At 41.9% G+C, this 21476-nt stretch overlaps 1 protein-coding gene across 1 annotated transcript; it reads left to right on the top strand.

The window, feature by feature from the left end:
• Positions 1–1049: 1049 nt before the first annotated feature.
• LOC129851456 (V-type proton ATPase subunit S1-like) lies at positions 1050–20172 on the top strand. Its single transcript, XM_055918007.1, has 7 exons — positions 1050–1235; positions 6434–6474; positions 6719–6807; positions 7418–7659; positions 7934–7984; positions 8252–8495; positions 15827–20172. Exons 1-7 carry the CDS (start codon positions 1132–1134, stop codon positions 16088–16090), a joined length of 1035 nt encoding a protein of 344 aa, XP_055773982.1. The 5' UTR covers positions 1050–1131; the 3' UTR covers positions 16091–20172.
• The last annotated feature ends 1304 nt before the right edge of the window (positions 20173–21476 follow it).

Genomic DNA, 21476 nt, shown 5'->3' with positions numbered 1-21476 from the left:
AATGGGTCCAAGTTCAAACCGAGGAAAATCTAGGGTCCAATACGCTACAATAAAAAAAGTAGGGTAAAAAGAACATAGGCTATCAATGGACTGATTCATATTGTAATCATCTAAATAGTAATAAAATAATAAAATAGAGCCAAAACATCATATTATAATGCTCATGATATGATAATAGTTTTTATTTTAAATTAAGGGGTGGTGACACCAGTCAGTTGTCATAATAAAATTAGTTATAGGGGTTGAAATACAGTGCCTGCTGCTGCAGCTGGTGTGAAATGGTTGGCTAGTTAGCGGTGCGCGCCAGTGGCGTGTCAATCGGTGACGTCACTCTCTGAAACCTCGAAAAAACGGTTTAATTTGCTCAGGTTGCTGAGGAACATCAACAGTGTGCGGGCCTGCCTGTTCTTTACAAGCATATTGTACAATCTCATCATTCATGGATTACTGATGTACAAACAGAAGGGTAGACTAGTCCAGGAGACAGAACGGATTCCTCTATTGTCAGACAGCAATATTCCATTGATGAGAATGAGGATGTAATTCCAGTGGTTTAACATGTCTTTTGTCATATTTCACACTGCTTCATTAACCCATGATCGAATCGGATGCAGAGCTTTTTTTCTTCTGAATTATTTTTATTTATTTTACCCTTATTTTACCAGGTAAATTGACTGAGAACACGTTCTCATTTACAGCAACGACCTGGGGAGTTACAGAGAGAGGAGGGGGGGATGAATGAGCCAATTGGAAGCTGGGGATGATTAGGTTGCCATGATGATATGAGGGCCAGATAACTGGTTTATCCTTCAAATTAATTCCAATAGAGATAGCATCGTATCTAGGTCATTTAATCATGGGGGTGCCTTCCCTATCGAAAAAAAATCCCGGCAAGCATACTGACCTTGAACAAATAAGTATCTGTGTATTTATGAATCAGTTTTGTTGAGAGCAGCTCATGGGCTTTGTGTGCGTGTGTTCTGAGTGGGTGTGACCGTGACACATCATTACCCCTCCCTCTAGATGCCTATTGGCTGCTGCCCGTGTCCATCATTAGGTTCAAGCTTCGGCTCTTATCGAAGAACGTTATGAAGCAGTCATCAACTGTGGCAGTCTCACCTGGCCGGCTCCATGGCAAAACAAGACTTCTTTATGTATTTTTATTTATTTTCTGTCGTTTATTCTCTGCAGCTCTCTTTGTCCTTTGATCAAGTGTCTGCGGTTGTGGAAAAAAGGTAGGTGTGAAAGGAGCTATTTCAACTCTAGGCTGGAGTCAGGCAGGGCGATGGATGGATGCTGTGCAGACGGAGGCGGAGAACGAGGGTCTTTTATAGTGTGATGAGACCGTGGGAATGAGGAGAAAGATACCGTTTTAGAATGCGTTTGTGAATCTGTAAAAAGCATGATCTCGTATCATCTGTAACCATTGTGATAGTGATTCCCCTCTTGTACATTTGAGATGTGCTGCACTGTTACTGTAGGGTACGATACTGTAGTGTGCACATCTGCAATGCAAATGTAGCTACTAGGGCTCTGTCAGTGAAATACAAGAGAAAATGCATAGGTGTTGCTCTGAAGGCATCAGTTTACTGGGCAAATCCATATATGCACTACAAAAAATAAACAGGGATGCATGTTGCTACATCAGAGATGAGATGGAGTCAAATTATGTGTGCTGTATACTGCAGACAGCCTTCCTCTGAGAATTCCACTATTTGAGTACAGCTCCGTAAGATGCTAGATGGAGGAATTCTCTTCTATTTTATTCTATGCTATTCACCTCAATATGTCTGGCACGGCTGCCACTCAAATAATCAAAATGTAAAAACAGTAATCACATAAAAACCTTTTGTTATTTCTGGAACACAGAAACGTTATTTTCATTAGTTTTACAGTTGAATATATTGAATATAATATGACGAAAAGGATACAGATTGTTATAGTAAATTAATGTATTTGTTTGTAGTATTCCATTGGACAGCAATTCATTGATTTTGGTTATAGTGAATGACAATGGGATTATTGCAGTTCATTTTAAGAACATGGAAATAATATCTCATGAATTGTATTTTGTATAACTTTAATGAATGCAGTAGTCTGGGGGAGCCGGATCCACCATATTTTGACTGAAATATGACATAGCAGATTGCCCGGTAGATGCCTTGAATACCCCTACCTTCTGAACCCTGCTGACTTCTTAATCATCCTGTTTTGGCATGTGGCATTTTGTCATAACCCTGACATTTGCCCCAGCTGCTGCTGCCTAGGCTCCAGCAGCCTCCAGTCAACCTTTCTTGAATAGACAGCACAGGGGCTTTATATCTAAATATAACATCAGATGTTAAGCTAAAATGTTAGGCAGTATTGTGCATGTACTGTTTATACATTTCTTCATATCATATTTTATTGATATTTCAATTCAGATGCCTGTAAACATGCCCTGAATACAAAGAATGGGCTTATAATGCTCCCAGTAGGGTAGCTATGTGATAATGTGAAATTTAACCAATAAACGTGAAGGGGTGTGGTATATGGACAATATACCACGGCTAAGGGGTGTTCTTGCGCACGCCGAAACGCGGAGTGCCTGGATACAGCCCTTAGCTGTGGTATATTGGCCACATACCACAAACCCTGCAGTGCCTTATTGCTATTATAAACTGGTTACCAATGTAATTAGAGCAGTAAAAATACATGTTTTGTCATACCCATGGTATATGGTCTGATATACCAGGGCTGACAGCCAACCAGCATTCAGGGCTTGAACCACCCAATTTATAATGTGATTTAATCAGGTGATGAAAACATAGAATACAGTAAACAAAGTCACCTGATGATCCGAGAGGTCAGGATCATTCCAAATGCAATAATCCTGAAACATAATCAATAAAACACATTTTCAGGCTCATTTCACTTGTCAATGTGTCTTTTGTGCATTTAGGAACAAACTATACATGGACAATACTGCTTAACATGTTCGATCTTTAACTGAAAAGATCAACCCCCCCCCCACAACCGACCTGTTTACCAAAGTAATTATTCTCCGCCCTGTCTCCCAACACCTTGGGCTCATCTATTAGGGAACATTTAACTTCATACAAAAACAGAATGTAATTGGCAACATATTGCCTCAAGGGCATTGGTGGCAACATGTAAGGCAGTGCAGGCGTTAGTCTGAGCACAGGTGGAAGTCTAAAAGCAGCCCCTCTTATCTTCAAACTTACCCTCACAGAATACATGACATGTCTGGCATTGTGAGGTGAGTGAGAGAGATGATCAGTGGATCATATTTATTATGTAATGGCTGGTCCACGACATGCTATGTTGCAGCCAGTCAATGACAGCAGCAGGGTAGAGTACAGAGTGGATTTGTAAGCTGATGTGTAGGGTGGGGTGGGGACAGAGGTAGGAGAGGATTTCTTTATCCCCTGTAGATCATCACAATCGGTTCAGTCGTTTGAATGAAAGCTACATATTTGCTTGGGTTAGTGGTTTTGATGAGGCCGTGTAGGTCTGTGTAGCAAATTCAGGTTGACATTTGTGTTCAGATAAATGACTACTCAGTGTTCTGTCACTTTTTATTACGTAACAATGGCATCTGCTGGTGAAAAGAAGACAGAGCACTCACTCCTTATCAAGTCCCAAATGTATTGTTACATCACTGAACCACGCAAACAGAGATACAGCCACAGATGGGCTTTCAATAACAAATGTCAGATAATTACACTTTTACACTGAGGTACACTGAATATTATCTATTCCTGTTATAGACAACATAGTATTACAGTAGTATATGCCTCTCTGCAATAGTATTAAACAAATCGCCACACACAATGCAGTGCCTTACTGCAGGGTCATGCTTTATGAAGTGATGAACGAATCAGATAAGGAATTCTGATTCATGCAGAATATAAGCACAATGTAATATAAATACTATTTAGCAGCGCTTTTATCCAAAGTGACTTACAGTCACGCTTGCATACATTTTACTTACGGGTGGTCCTGGGAATCAAACACACTATCCTGCGGTTGCAAGCGCCAGACTCTGCATTGGATTATGACTGGGTAAACTATAGATGCGAACTACCCACTGCTCTAATAGCCTAGTAATGGTCCAATGGAGAATTCTACTCGACACCCGAAGACGAAAGCTGTAGAAAATGTGCTTTGTACATTACATTGCTGAAATTTGCATTGATATAAAAGTACCGAGACGCTTTTTTACAGACTACAGGCTAGTGCTAAAATTACACTGCTAATGTTTGTCAGTCAGGGTTGGAGTCAATTCCATTTCAATTCAGGAAGTTAACTGAAATTCCAATTCAAATGAAGAACATTGGAATTTCAGTTTACTTCCAGAGGACTCCAACACTGCTGCCTGCCAGTCCAGGTAGCTTCCTCAGATCTGGTGGGCAGACAGTCTACGCTAACCCCCCTTAGCCCCAATGAGGATACCATGGTCTGGCTGGTAGCTCCCCTGATTCCCAGTAAGGATACCATGGTCTGGCTGCTAGTTCCCCTGGTTCCCAGTAAGGACACCATGGTCTGGCTGCTAGTTCCCCTGGTTCACAGTCAGGACACCATGGTCTGGCTGCTAGTTCCCCTGGTTCACAGTCAGGACACCATGGTCTGGCTGCTAGCTCCCCTGGTTCACAGTCAGGATACCATGGTCTGGCTGCTAGTTCCCCTGGTTCACAGTCAGGACACCATGGTCTGGCTGCTAGTTCCCCTGGTTCACAGTCAGGACACCATGGTCTGGCTGCTAGTTCCCCTGGTTCACAGTCAGGACACCATGGTCTGGCTGCTAGTTCCCCTGGTTCACAGTCAGGACACCATGGTCTGGCTGCTAGTTCCCCTGGTTCACAGTCAGGACACCATGGTCTGGCTGCTAGTTCCCCTGGTTCACAGTCAGGACACCATGGTCTGGCTGCTAGTTCCCCTGGTTCACAGCCAGGACACCATGGTCTGGCTGCTAGTTCCCCTGGTTCACAGCCAGGACACCATGGTATGGCTGCTAGCTCCCCTGGTTCACAGTCAGGACACCATGGTCTGGCTGCTAGCTCCCCTGGTTCACAGTCAGGACACCATGGTCTGGCTGCTAGTTCCCCTGGTTCACAGTCAGGACACCATGGTCTGGCTGCTAGTTCCCCTGGTTCACAGTCAGGACACCATGGTCTGGCTGCTAGTTCCCCTGGTTCACAGTCAGGACACCATGGTCTGGCTGCTAGTTCCCCTGGTTCACAGTCAGGACACCATGGTCTGGCTGCTAGTTCCCCTGGTTCACAGTCAGGACACCACGGTCTGGCTGCTAGCTCCCCTGGTTCACAGTCAGGACACCACGGTCTGGCTGCTAGTTCCCCTGGTTCACAGTCAGGACACCACGGTCTGGCTGCTAGTTCCCCTGGTTCACAGTCAGGACACCACGGTCTGGCTGCTAGTTCCCCTGGTTCAGTCAGGACACCATGGTCTGGCTGCTAGTTCCCCTGGTTCACAGTCAGGACACCATGGTCTGGCTGCTAGCTCCCCTGGTTCACAGTCAGGACACCATGGTCTGGCTGCTAGTTCCCCTGGTTCAGTCAGGACACCATGGTCTGGCTGCTAGTTCCCCTGGTTCACAGTCAGGACACCATGGTCTGGCTGCTAGTTCCCCTGGTTCACAGTCAGGACACCATGGTCTGGCTGCTAGTTCCCCTGGTTCAGTCAGGACACCATGGTCTGGCTGCTAGCTCCCCTGATTCCCAGTCAGGACACCATGGTCTGGCTGCTAGTTCCCCTGGTTCACAGTCAGGACCCCATGGTCTGGCTGCTAGTTCCCCTGGTTCACAGTCAGGACACCATGGTCTGGCTGCTAGCTCCCCTGGTTCACAGTCAGGACACCATGGTCTGGCTGCTAGCTCCCCTGGTTCACAGTCAGGACACCATGGTCTGGCTGCTAGTTCCCCTGGTTCACAGTCAGGACACCACGGTCTGGGAAGATTTGTTGGTAAATTACCTTTTATCTTTTTAAGAAATTCTGAAAGAGATTGGCGTGTTTGTTCCACTATCTGATCATGGCATGGGGTTGTTCAAAGACAGACATGTATTTGTTTAAAATCTATCACTTGATGGTTTAATTTCAGAGAGACAAAAAATCATGTTTTATTTGCTAAATGTTATATATCCGCCTCACTCACAGAGAAATAAGTAGTACTGATAGGTTTTAAATGTAACAAATAACTACATTTTAAATAAAGAACTGTACAAATTATACATTTGTGACATTAATATTAAATACTTTTTATTTTAATGATGTTATGTTCAATCTACCATTGTCTCTACATCTACAGTCCTAGTAATACTATAAGGGATATTTACGTTGATGTTCACTGTCCAGTACCTTATAGGCTACTTCTATATCATCTGAAATAATCATTTATTTTTTGTATGTTTACAGTTTAGCGGGGCCCACATCCCAAGATATCAGGGTTCAAAACAGTGAGTTATTTTCCCTTATTGTCAATGGATTATGTAAATGTTTTGAATTGTTTGTTTAATGGTATGTGTATAAAAAAATACACTAAATTCACTGGTAGCACTTCACCTTGTGTTGTTAATTTATCTGTGTAATAGTGACACTGGTGTAGTAGTAGTGACACATTGTTAATATTAATTTGATAATTTCTTTATAAGTTCTAAATATTTTATTTAATAAAATGTCTCTCTTTCTCCTTGTATACAGATGGGTTGGCTGCCCAGAGCCACAGTGCTGCTTCCGATGGGGAGAGTTCTTCGCTTATAGCGGAGGACCCTCTCAGGAGAGTCCTGCAGGTCCCAATTATTATCTTTCCTTCCTCCCGAAGTGTGCACTTGTTCACTTCACTTCACTGACTTGAAAGGAGATGACTGGTACAACAAATATGGTGGAAACTCCCACTAGCCAATGCCTCTACCAGATTTGCAGAAAATAGTGAACGAGTGCACACTTCAGAGAAGGGAGATATAGACTACTGTGTGTGTGATTAGACACTAGAGACTGACGTTTCTAGGAATCCAATATGGCGTTGTTCATGAAAAAAGCTTTTATTCCCAGCCGTCTGAAACTAATCCCAGACAGAAGGCTTAGTCTCAGTGAGATAAACCATTAGATTTAATTTCAACATAAAATTATAAATAGATTAGATTATTCCTAACAACAACACCTTTACACAAAGTCTTATTGGTCAATGAACGCCCACTGTAGACCCCACAATGAGATGAAAAAGCAATCTGTAATAGTTTTTCAGATTACTGTTGTTTGTCAATCAGTGAGCCACCATCTTATCTATTTCTACCTCTCCTTCTCCCTTTCTTATTTTCTTTTGTCTTCCCCTCTGTCTCTTCTGCTATCTCTCTCCCTCTTTCCCCCCTTCCTGTTTCATCCTCTCTTTCCCACCGTCAGCCCTATGAGTGGCAGCTGGACTCCCCACACAGAACCAAACGGAGCCTACTACAGACATCCAGCATTCTTCCTTACTCTCCTCTGGGCGTGGTTTACAACAGCAAAACATGTATCCTGTTTAGGGCCAGGAAGCTTGCTATCAGGTTCAGGAACAGCACCTTAGTGGATCTCACAGAGAAGGCCTTCGGCCCCGATGCACCAGTGGACACCAAAGGCTCTATGTGCAGCAAAGACAAAGCTACGTATGTCTGCTTAGCGGCTGTAGATATTCCTCCTGCCCTTCCCGATACATTACTCTTCCTCGCTATCCTCCATTTTCGAAGGATTAAGTAATGACAGAGAACACCGGAAGAAGAATTATCACTGAATTATCAGAGGGAATTATTGTAATATTTGTTTATGTGTCAATTAATCCAATGAGGAATGGGTTGCCAACTGGCAATTTAACACAAAAATAAAATGTCATTAATTGATTAATTCATTCGATAGTACTATTGAACCTTGTTTTTCCACCAGGCTTGTACTACGTTTCGGAGATGTGGAGGACTTGAGAGGACTTGCAATTAGGTTTGCCTCTTCATTATTTTTTATAGCCAGTGCTAGGCTTTAAGGACCATTTTGCAAATAATAGATTGGCCCATGGATTTCCTTGTCAGGTCACATGTAGGTAAATAAAACACTTGGTCTGAAGTATATTGTGCGGGGTCCATTTTGGTTGTGATACTTGATATTTATTTATTGTACTGTACACTGACTGTAAGTCTCTCTTGATAAGAGCATCTGCTAAATTACTCAAATGTAATTGTGTAATCAATGTATGCACTGTTCCAACAGACTACAAATGTCCAACACATTCTATGAGTCGGCAGGGCAGAACTGGTTCACTCTGGACAGCGTACACATCCACTACAACTGGACCCATGAGGCAACATTCAACGCCACCGAGGTTTACGCTCCTAGTACCCACTCCTACCACTGTCAGCACGTCAGCAGTCTGCAGAAGTACGACACGCTGCTCGTACCCAGCTCCATCACAGACAACTCTGCAAACTGGCACATCACCTTCACAGACTTCCAGGTTGTTATGCATTCATTTTACAGGGAGGCATCGTTTTATGGCAGGAGGGCGAGGCACGTTTTAATAGGGGCGCATGTTCTGAGGGTTCTGTTGGAACTCGGCAGCTACTCCTGTTGAATTGTAGTGAATAACTGGATAACTTGAATTGTTTGTTAAAACCTTTTGGTAAAATAATCATGAATGATCTGTAAACAGAACTGCAACTTGAGTGTGGCTTCATTCAACTCGTCATAATACAGGGCAGTCCCTAGTTATACCTCTAGGTGGCATCCTTTTTTATACCATAACAATACCTTGTTATTTATTGTATTGTTTTTTATTGTGTTTGTGTATGAACCCAGAAAGATTCATGTTTGGTTTCTTAAAGAGCTACATGATATATAAAAATCTACAAGATTAAAAAAGGATATCATATCCTTTATGTGCTGCGCTGAGACAACCATAAATTATCAGCATTGTCGTCATACTGCAGGCCCGCAACAGGTAACCCTCATTGACTCTTATTTTTAACCCATGTCCTCACTCGAGGCATAGGCCCAATGGTTCTAGACAATCTTGTACCTATGCCAATTCAAACCAATCCCATGGTATTTTCAAATAAGGGGTTTTAGAAACCCCTTTCCTGATCCTAGCATGCTTGTATTAGAGACTCCATCTGACCTGAAATCCGGCAGCTGCGGTCTAGGATTAGTTCATGTAAATTCCAGAACTTTGATTTAAAAGATGGATTTTATTGAAATTCTGGCTTCTGAATCCAATGTGGACATTCTGGTAATTTCTAAAATAATTCTGTGCTGGACTCTGATGTGTCTCTATCTGGTTATAATGATTATAGATGGGACAGAATAGGAAGAGGTGGGGGGGTTGCCATATTGACCATTCAAATATTTTTGTATCTCTTGCTACCTCTGTCCCTAAGCATTTTGGTTGTTTTGTTCTTAATGTGGGCCTTGGTCCTAATAACCAGCTGACACTAGTTGTCTTGTTCTTAATGTGGGCCTTGGTCCTAATAACCAGCTGACACTAGTTGTCTTGTTCTTAATGTGGGCCTTGGTCCTAATTACCAGCTGACACTAGTTGTCTTGTCCTTAATGTGGGCCTTGGTCCTAATAACCAGCTGACACTAGTTGTCTTGTTCTTAATGTGGGCCTTGGTCCTAATAACCAGCTGACACTAGTTGTCTTGTCCTTAATGTGGGCCTTAGTCCTAATAACCAGCTGACACTAGTTGTCTTGTTCTTAATGTGGGCCTTGGTCCTAATTACCAGCTGACACTAGTTGTCTTGTCCTTAATGTGGGCCTTGGTCCTAATAACCAGCTGACACTAGTTGTCTTGTTCTTAATGTGGGCCTTGGTCCTAATAACCAGCTGACACTAGTTGTCTTGTCCTTAATGTGGGCCTTGGTCCTAATAACCAGCTGACACTAGTTGTCTTGTTCTTAATGTGGGCCTTGGTCCTAATATCCAGCTGACACTAGTTGTCTTGTTCTTAATGTGGGCCTTGGTCCTAATAACCAGCTGACACTAGTTGTCTTGTTCTTAATGTGGGCCTTGGTCCTAATAACCAGCTGACACTAGTTGTCTTGTCCTTAATGTGGGCCTTGGTCCTAATAACCAGCTGACACTAGTTGTCTTGTCCTTAATGTGGGCCTTGGTCCTAATAACCAGCTGACACTAGTTGTCTTGTCCTTAATGTGGGCCTTGGTCCTAATAACCAGCTGACACTAGTTGTCTTATTCTTAATGTGGGCCTTGGTCCTAATAACCAGCTGACACTAGTTGTCTTGTTCTTAATGTGGGCCTTGGTCCTAATAACCAGCTGACACTAGTTGTCTTGTCCTTAATGTGGGCCTTGGTCCTAGTAACCAGCTGACACTAGTTGTCTTGTTCTTAATGTGGGCCTTGGTCCTAATAACCAGCTGACACTAGTTGTCTTGTCCTTAATGTGGGCCTTGGTCCTAATAACCAGCTGACACTAGTTGTCTTGTTCTTAATGTGGGCCTTGGTCCTAATAACCAGCTGACACTAGTTGTCTTGTTTTTAATGTGGGCCTTAGTCCTAATAACCAGCTGACACTAGTAGGAGTGTATCGCCCCTCTCGGCTTCTTCATGTTCTCTTAACAATTTATCTGAATTGCTAAGTATGGTAAATAGGAACTATTCATTTTGGGAGATTCTAATATTGTCAGATACGCTAAAAGATATTTGCTCTGAGCTTAACCCGTCTCAGCTGATAACTGAACCTACACGGCCCAGTCCTAAACCTGTCTCAGCTGATAACTGAGCCTACACGGCCCAATCCTAAACCTGTCTCAGCTGATAACTGAGCCTACACGGCCCAATCCTAAACCTGTCTCAGCTGATAACTGAACCTACACGGCCCAATCCTAAACCTGTCTCAGCTGATAACTGAGCCTACACGGCCCAATCCTAAACCTGTCTCAGCTGATAACTGAGCCTACACGGCCCAATCCTAAACCTGTCTCAGCTGATAACTGAACCTACACGGCCCAATCCTAAACCTGTCTCAGCTGATAACTGAGCCTACACGGCCCAATCCTAAACCTGTCTCAGCTGATAACTGAGCCTACACGGCCCAATCCTAAACCTGTCTCAGCTGATAACTGAGCCTACACGGCCCAATCCTAAACCTGTCTCAGCTGATAACTGAACCTACACGGCCCAATCCTAAACCTGTCTCAGCTGATAACTGAGCCTACACAGCCCAATCCTAAACATCCATCGAAATCTACCCTGATTGATCTTATTTTGACGAATACTCCATATAAATATGTTGATAGTGGGGTTTTCTCACTGGATTTTAGTGACCGTTGGCCAGTTGTCTGTGTCAGAGATATGAGAATGCATAAATCTAAGCCTCGTGTCATCACTGAGAGGACATTTAAAAAGCTTATTATTTTTTTTTTTACATAATCTTTATTTTAGTGACTTCGATTGTATCTCAGCTATCCCTAAGCTGATTTAGCTTGAAGCTTTTTTGCAAATGTCTTCAATACTATTGTAGATAATCATGCCCCCTTCAAAACTCTGATAGTAAAGGTAGTTCGAATGCCTGGTTCACTCCTGATCTAAAGTCAGTCACAAGAGAAATGTTGCCTGGGTCAAGGCCAGGAACACAGCTTTAGGCCCAGATTGGCAATCTGTGTTGTAAAGGGAATCTGGCTAAATTCTGGAAAACTGTCAAATCTCTAAAGGGTTGCACTTCCTACTCTCCGCCCCAACAAATTCATTCTGGTCCCATTACGGACAAAAATGCCATCATTGATGCATTTAATTGTCATTTTATTTCAGCGGGCTATCTTTTTCAAAGACCGTCTAGCCATACTATCTCTAAGAGTGGGCTTAACGCTGATTCTGACATTTTGCAGATTAACTCAGAAAATGGTCGTCAAGTTATTGCATTTCGGCATTCTGTACTTCAAATCAAATGTTATTGGTCACATAGACATGGTTAGCAGATGTTATTGTGAGTGTAGCAAATTGCTTATGCTTCTAGATCCGACAGTGCAGCAGTATCTAACAGGTAGTATCTAACAATTCCACAACAAAACTTAATATCTAAAAAATTCCACTACAAAACCAATACACACAATCTAGTAAAGGAATGGGATAAGAATATATAGTATTAAATATATGGATGAGCAGTGACAGAGTGGCTAAGATGCAATAGGTAGTAAAGAATAGATAGTGATGGATACAGTATACATTATATCCATACGAGATGAGTAATGTGAGATATGTAAACATTCTTAAAGTGGTATTATTAAAGTGACTAGTGTTCCATTTATTAAAATGGCTAATGATATCAAGTCTGTAGGTAGGCAGCCGCCTCTCTGTGCTAGTGGTGGCTGTTTAACAATCTGATGGCCTTGAGATAGAAGCTGTTTTTCAATCTCTCTGTCCCAGCTTTGATGCACCTGTACTGACCTCGCCTTCTGGATGGTAGCGGGGTGAACAGGCAGTGGCTCGGGTGGTTGTTCTCCTTGATGATATTTTTTGCCTTCCTGTGACATCGGGTGTTGTAGGTGTCCTGAAGGGCAGGTAGTTTGTCCCCGGTGATGCGTTGTGCAGACCACACCACCCTCTGGAGAGCCTTGCGGTTGTGGGCGGTGCAGTTGTCTTACCAGGCGTTATACAGCCTGACAGGAAGCCCTCAATTGTGCACCTGTAAAAGTTAGTGAGGGTTTTCGGTGACAAGCCACATTTTTTTTAGCCTCCTGAGGTTGAGGAGGCGCTGTTGCGCCTTTTTCACCACACTGTCTGTGTGTGTGGACCATTTCAGTTTGTCTGTGATATGTACACCGAGGAACTTAAAACGTTCCACCTTCTCCACTGCTGCCCCGTCGATGTGGTTAGGGGGGTGCTCCCTTTGCTGTTTCCTGAAGTCCACGATCATCTCTTTTGTTTTGCTGACATTGAGTGAGAGGTTATTTTCCTGACACCACACTCCGAGGGCCCTCACCTCCTCCCTGTAGGCTGTCTCGTCGTTGTTGGTAGTCAAGCCACTCTTATGTCGTCTGCAAACTTGATGATTGAGTTGGAGGCGTGCATGGCCACGCAGTCGTGGGTGAACAGGGAGTACAGGAGGGGGCTGAGAACCCACCCTTGTGGGGCCCCAGTGTTGAGGATCAGAGGGGGAGAGATGTTGTTTCCTACTTTCACCACCTGGGGGTGGTCCGTCAGGAAGTCCAGGACCCAGTTGCACAGGGCGGGGTTGAGACCCAGGGTCTCAAGCTTAATGATGAGTTTGGAGGGTACTATGGTGTTGAATGCTGAGCTGTAGTCAATGAACAGCATTCATACATATGTATTCCTCTTGTCCAGATGGGATAGGGCAGTGTGCAGTGTGATGGCGATTGCATCGTCTGTGGACCTATTGGGGTGGTAAGCAAATTGAAGTGGGTCTAGAGTGTCACACTGAATCAGGATGTGTGGCGGTTCCTCCTGCAGGCAGAGGAGGGTCGTTAGTGATTGGAGCCACCTGGGCTCAGGGTATAAAACTGCTTCACTAATCACCTTTCTCTCTCTCTCTCTGCTCCTCCAAGTACGATCCTGTTTTGTTTGTTCCTTTGTAGTGTTGCATAGTTTTCACTCAGTCATATTCACACACACAGATTCACACATCCATGCACTTTACATACACCTTACATTATGATACTTCCACACCTCATTCCTTTTTCTTTGTTTAAAGTTAATAGCTTTGTTTAGAATAAAGAACCTTTTTAATTGGCCTATACCTGTTGTTCGTGTCCCCTCATTTTTGTCACAGGCTATGAGCCGGCTTGTGACAAGAGTGACAGGTAGGGTGGAGGTGATATGATCCTTGACTAGTCTCTCAAAGCACTTCATGATGACAAGTGAGTGCTACGGGGGCGATAGTCATTTAGTTCAGTTACCTTAGCTTTCTTGGGAACAGGAACAATGGTGGCCATCTTGAAGCATGTGGGGACAGCAGACTGGGATAAGGATTGATTGAATATGTCCGTAAACACACCAGCCAGCTGGTCTGCGCATGCTCTGAGGACGCGGCTAGAGATGCCGTCTGGGCCGGCAGCCTTGCGAGGGTTAACACGTTTAAATGTTTTTCTCACGTCGGCCACGAGAAGGAGAGCCCACAGTCTTTGGTAGCGGGCCGCGTCGGTGGCACTGTATTGTCCTCAAAGCGTGCAAAGTAAGTTGTTTAATTTGTCTGGAAGCAAGACGTCGATGTCCGCGACTGGGCTGGTTTTCTTTTTGTAATCTGTGATTGTCTGTTATCTCTGCCACATACGTCTCATGTTTGAGCCATTGAATTGCGACTCCACTTTGTCTCTCTACTGACACTTTGCTTGTTTGATTGCCTTACGGAGGGAATAACTACACTGTTTGTCGTTCGGCCATATTTTCAGTCGCCTTGCCATGATTAAATGCGGTGGTACGTGCTTTCAGTTTTACACGAATGCTGCCATCTATCCACGGTTTCTGGTTAGGGAAGGTTTTAATATGTCACAGTGGGTACAACATCTCCTACACACTTCCTTATTACTCGCTCACAGAGTCAGTGTATACGTCAATGTTATTATCTGAGGTTACCCGAAACATATCCCAGTCCACGTGATTTAAGTAATCTTGAAGCGTGGAATCCGATTGGTCAGACCAGCGTTGGATAGACCTAAGCACGGGCGCTTCCTGTTTTAGCTGCTCCCCTCATTGCTGGCTCAGTAACCTATATCTTAAATCTAACATTGTTATCATGAAAAATTCCAAAAGTGTGGAAAACAGTGCTGCCACTCCATAAGGGCAGAGATGGTAGTGATCTTGATAATTATCATCCAATCTCCAGGCCTCCATGTCTGTCTAAGATTCTCAAATCTTTGGTAAATAAAGCAATTTCCCCTACTGCTGACCTGGCTGTGACAAGGCTATATAGTCTGATTTTGCAACTGTACAGGACGCCCTTACTGATATAAAACTTGTGCTTAAATACATGTTGTTTTCAAATTCTCGTAAGATTGGCTCATCGGATGGTTCTATAATCGAACGAGTCCCCTTGATCACAGGAGACTGCATTCTTTATCAAAAGGTTGGCTGGACCTTTTTGAAGTCACGTAGATCACATCATTACACTCTTTTTGTTTACAAAACCCTGCTGCACAAGCTTCCAACTTACTTAACTTCACTGTTTAGATTTACATTTAACTTCCTTGCACCCTATGTTTTAAAAAATCTCCAAAATACATTTCGGTTGGATGCTTTGGTGTCCCTCGAGCAATTCAGACAGGTGACAGAGGATTTTATAATGAAGAAAGTGTTTGTTTTAATTGACTGTGTTTTGTATCTTAATGTGTATTTCATGTGAATATTGTGTATATTTATGTTTATCTATAATTGCCTATTGATGTGTTTGTTTTCGTATTGTGCTGGGCTCATTTGCAAAAGAGACTATAGTTTCAATATGACTTCCCTGTTGAAATAAAAGTAAATAAATGTAATCTTTGTAGAGCAGGGACGATACCAGTATTGCGATAATCTTAGTATCTTGGCAAGAAAACAACACACGAAGCGGCTTCACTTCTTTAGGAACACAGCCCTCATGTTGGAAACAAACATTATTATGTTGTCGTCCAGAGTCACAATTATTTATTTTTCAAGGTATAGCATACAATATTTTACATACAGCATGTTTTTAAGGACCAAAAACTTTTGTCTGCTTCGTTGTTTTCATTTTTGCCATGGAAAAAATATTGCAATACTGATTTCATTACAGCCCTACTTTGTTGCATCGTTTACTTTACTCTAACATCTCATCTTTATATTTCTCTTTGCTCGACAGATACAATCGTTCAATGTGCTGTCCAACAAGTTTGGCTCAGCCAGCGATTGCGCTACGTTCTTCACCCCAGCTATCCTCATGGGTCTGATCACCTCCCTCATCCTTCTCCTGGTCCTGGCCTATGCGCTGCACATGGTGGTGCACCTCAAACACATCGACACCTACGAAGAACACAAGACCACCGTCTACTTCCCCCGCAGCACAGAGTCTGCAGAATGCTCCGGCACCACCAGCTCCGCTGCCACTGAAAAAAACAGCTTGTAGGACTCCGTTTCCCAGGATCCACCTCAGTCTCCACCACTAGGAGTATACTGTAAACTGTTTCTGTAGGTGTCAGAGAGTGACTATGCAGGGGCTCTGACTATGAGTTCTCTGATAGCTGGCAGACTGACCGACTGACTGACTAAACTCAATATATAAAGCAACCTCCCATACTGAAGGGACAGAAAGACATGGTCATATAGTCTGAACCTGATATGGTTGTCCACTTTTGCATCACTGGGCTCAGGCAGTGGTTGTTCAAGCCAGGTAGTTCTAATAATTTGTGGCTCAGCATCATCTGGTGGATTTGGATACAGCTTTGGAGGTGATCCTGAGACATTGACCAGTTATCGGGCATTGCAAATCAAAAACAAACTAAATATTATGTACTCTTGAATGAAATTCAAACTGATATAAGAACAAAAAAGTATTTGTTTAGTTCCTTGTCAGGACTATAAATGCTGGTATATATACTGGATAAAGAAGTTTCATTTTAATAACAAAACCGTACCCTAAAGGGTACATACCGTAAAGGGTACATACCCTAAAGGTAATGCAGTATATACTTTTATGTAATTAATCAATGTGTTACATTTTGGTGTTTCAGACCTGTGTTTTCAAGAACTTGTTATTACGAGCTTTTGTGAAAATAATACTGTATGTACATTTCGGGCCCGTATCCACAAAGCGTCTCAAGAGTAGAAAATTGTTCGGAAATTCTAATAGAGACATTTTACTCCTACTCTTATTGGTAAAAATAAAAGCTATGCATGAGTCCTCTTTAGTCAATAAAGTCCCACCTAGTTGACAGAAATTTAGGCGACCTCATGAGTTGTCCTAAAGTACATTTTTTAGCCTAGTGCGTTGAAGAATTTAGGCATATCATGTGAAATAGGCTTGTGAAGTCATTGTCAAATAAGCAAGAGATACTGTTGTATGTAGGTCTAGATTATTTATGGGTGGATCATATATAAATATCAAAACATTATTTTCAGGATCATATAGCCAGGAGTAAAATCAACTCATAAAAGTTTATCTCAGCTGGTAATCACAACATTTTGAGATAGTGCAAAGGAAAGACAGTGATGATGCTCATTGACGTTGCTGCAAATGATGGGGAATAACCAATTGTGACTTTTTTAACAACTCAAAAGCAATTCCATGTGGCGCAGGAACCACTGACTCGCTGCCCTTTTCTATTATTAAGACACCTGCTGGTAACTCTTAACTGGTTAGCCTTTCTAGGACACACGTTCCGCTAGCGGAACCCCACCACAACATTTCGCTGAAAAGGCAGCGCGGGAAATTCAAAAATATTTTTTTGAAATATGTAGCTTTCACACATTAACAAGTCCAATACAGCAAATGAAAGATAAACATCTTGTTAATCTACCCAGTGCGTCCGATTTAAAAAATGCTTTACAGCGAAAACACAACATATGATTATGTTAGATCACCACCAAGTTCAAAAACACACAGCCATTTTCCCAACCAAAGATAGGAGTCACAAAAACAGAAATAGAGATAAAATGAATCACTAACCTTTGATGATCTTCATCAGATGACACTCATAGGACATCATGTTACACAATACATGTATTTTTTGTTCGATAATGTGCATATTTATATCCAAAAATCTTAGTTTACACTGGCGCCATGTTCAGAAATGCCTCCAAAATATCCGGAGAAATTGCAGAGAGCCACATCTATTAACAGAAATAGCCATCATACACTTTGATGAAAGATACATGTTTTACATAGAATTAAAGATACACTTGTTCTTAATGCAACCGCTGTGTCAGATTTAAAAAAAAATTTACGGAAAAAGCACACGATGCAATAATCTGAGACGGCGCTCAGATAAAAACAACATTTCTCCGCCATGTTGGAGTCAACAGAAATACGAAATTACATCATAAATATTCCCTTACCTTTGATAATCTTCATCAGAATGCACTCCCAGGAATCCTAGTTCGACAATAAATTGTTGTTTTGTTCAATAATGTCAATTATTTATGTCCAAATAGCTACTTTTGCAAGTACGCGCTTGCAATATATCCAAACGCTCGCGCAAGTCACGCATTACGTCGGACGAAAACTTAAAAAAGTTATATCACAGGTCGAATAAACTTGTCAAACTAAGTAGAGAATCAATCTTCAGGATGTTGTTATCATATATATCCAATAACGTTCCAACCGGAGCATTCCTTCGTGTCTGTATAAGTTATGGAACGCAAGGCGATATCATGTGGAATGCGCGTGACCAGGAACTGGCAATCTGCCAGACCAATGACTCATTCCCCTCTCATCCGGCCCCACAACACAGCATAAACTTCATTCAACGTTCTACCGACTGTTGACATCTAGTGGAAGGCGTAGGAAGTGCAAACAAATCCATATCTTCCTGGGATTTGAATAGGCGATGAGTTGAAAAACAACCAGCCTCAAACAGTTTTAGAAACTTCAGAGTGTTTTCTATCCAATAGTAATAATAATATGCATATATTAGCATCTGGGACAGAGTAGGAGGCAGTTCACAATGGGCACGCTATTCATCCAAAGTGAAAATGCTGCCCCCTATCCCTAAAAAGTTAATCTTTAATTATCTACATCATGTTTTTTCAAGTTATACCTTTGGAGCACATTCTTAAAAAGTATGCCTAAATTGGGCATGCCTGTAATTGGCAATTGAAGGCATCTGGGGTTTCTGTAGCTTCCAGTTTGTACACCAGATATGTGATGACTTAATGTCCATACTGAGCAGTACAGGAAAGCCCTACACAAAAAGCCACTATAGATTTTTCAACCAAGATGTTCTTGGCAATACTTTCTTCGTTCTCGATTCGGTGAAAAAAAAACAGTGTTAGAAAATGTGTCCAGTTGCAGATGATTCACCAAAAACCAGGTTGCACTGTGTGGCGCGCTGTCATCAACCAAGAACAGCTTACTTCAAAAATCTATGGCAGCGCTTTGTACAAAACGTACAGGGCTTTACAATAACGTCCGTATGGAAACATGGTTATCACATATCTGTCATACAAACGGATGGCTAGGGCTTATGTTCGATCAAAAGACCTTTCGAACATTGTCTGCATCATTATCGGCAAGTTACTTGATGCGTTAGCTACAGTGCCAAAACGAGTTAGAGTTGTTAAACGGGAGTGGAGTGTGTTGATATAACAATAATTTAGTAAAAATTCTGCTTTTAAAAACCATCAGAATTGGTCAATATAAATAAATATGAGTGATAACATATTAGGCAAGAATTAAGGGTAGGCAAAGTGATCATGTTGGGCGAAAATTATTATTAGTTTTTCACCGTGGTTGTCTGAAGCGTGCTATAGAGTTCACAGCTGGCGTGATTACCAGCTGAGATAAACTTTTATGAGTTGATTTTACTCCTGGCTCAGAGTTTGTCTAAGCAGTGACTTAACATCATCCTAAACCTACTCTGAGTTGGGAGAAAACAGTTTTTTTTTTCTGAGATGCTTTGTGCATATGGCCCCTGGTTTTGTAAATTTTCAAATGTGTTTTCTTCTTACAGGTGGGCCTTCAGTAGTTTTACAGTTAAAACACTATATAGGCAACCAGACCTGGGTTCAATTACTATTTAAAATATCTCAATTACTTTCACATACATTTGAAATAAGAATTCAGAAATATTTTATTTGAAAAGTAGTAGTTGAATATATTGAGTGTATTTGGAAATACACGTGGAAAGTATTTGAAAATACTCAAATACACTGACTCAAATACACTCCCATGCATTTAACCCAGGTATTTGAAAATAGTGTTCGAAATAAGTATTTGAAAATACTCTCAAACACAATTTGGTAGACTATTTTCGTTTTGACAAATAACCATTAAAATACTCAAAAGTATTTGAATCAATTGGCAGAACCACATCAACAATTTATTGTTGTTTAGTGATATGCAGCATGCCCATGGCTAGAAAATAAATGTGCATACAACAGTAGCTTACTCTGATGGGTAGAATTGTGCAATTTGTCTAGGAACCTATCATTATGTACCTTTTATTGATCTGTAGGCTATCTGTTTGGAAAATTAAACCCAAGTTGGCTCAACTGTGTTTATTGCTCTCTATGAAACTTGAAGATTATTGTGGAAGTTTAAGATATTTCAATTATTAATAAATGTTGTTTAATTCATGAAAAATAGGGATGGGTTGTAGAGACTTGAAGGACAATGAATGTAAGAAACCTTACCCAGCTAGCACATTTGGTTCCTTGGAAGTTGTGGGAATGTATGATTTTGGTTTCCCATTGGTTCTGGGAACGTAGCCATAAAGTTTCCTGACCGTTAAAATGTAAAGTTTTTTAAACATTCTGACAACGGAAATACAAATATAGCCTGTTCTGGGAACAGAATGCAGGGAGGTTCTGAGAAATATTTTTTGGAGTTCCCTAAAAGTTTTCCTGGGAGGTTTTATTAACATTCTGAGAACATAAATTATAGGTTATTCTAAGGTAATTAAATAACATTTTGAAAACATTTTTTTATTGAACTTTTAACAACACTGCTAGCTTAGTTTGTGTTAACTGTTTTGAATTCAAAGCACAGATAGGACACATGGAAAATAGGCAAAAGCGATAAAAACGTTTTTATTGTGGTATTTTGAAGGACCATCTTATACTTCCACATTACTTCCAGATTACTTCCAGATTACTTCCACATTACTCTTCAAGTTTCATAGATTGCAATTGACACGTTTGAGCCAACTGCCATCCACCTCCTTCAAAGAGCGGGCTTGCCAAACTGCATTGCAGATGTGTTGGGAACTGTGGGTTAGCTGATGAATGCACATGTCTTGCAAACAGGAGACCCTGGGTATGAATCCCAGCAGTACCTGAGCTTATAACTGTTATCACAATGACCTATATATTGCTTAGGGAACATCCTCCTGAATGCACAGGACGTACTTCGAACACCCGACAAAGTCAACATCCCCATCATTGGCAAGAGAAAGAGGACACAGAGCGGGGTGCCTCGTAAGGATCCGCAGAAGGCGAGTGGGAAAGCTACTGTTACCGTCAATATCACTTGCCAACGTAGAATCATTGGACAATAAATTAGACGAGTTACGAGGTAAATTAGATGAATATCCTACCAACGGGACATCAAAAACTGTAACATCTTATGTTTCATGGAATCGTGGCTGAACGATGACATGGATATTCAGCTAGCGGGATATACGCTGCACCAGCTAGATAGAACAGCACACTCCGGTAAGACAATGTGGGGGGGGGGGGGGGGGGGGTCTGTACATATTTGTAAACAACATCTGGTGCACGAAATCTAAGGAAGTCTCTAGATTTTGCTCGCCTGAAGTTGAGTATCTTATGATAAACTGTAGACCACACTATTTGCC

Source organism: Salvelinus fontinalis, chromosome 3 (assembly GCF_029448725.1).
Source record: "Salvelinus fontinalis isolate EN_2023a chromosome 3, ASM2944872v1, whole genome shotgun sequence".
Lineage (NCBI taxonomy): Eukaryota > Metazoa > Chordata > Actinopteri > Salmoniformes > Salmonidae > Salvelinus > Salvelinus fontinalis.
The sequence above is the reverse complement of the archived record's forward strand: the minus strand, read 5'-3'. Positions and strand labels throughout refer to the sequence as shown.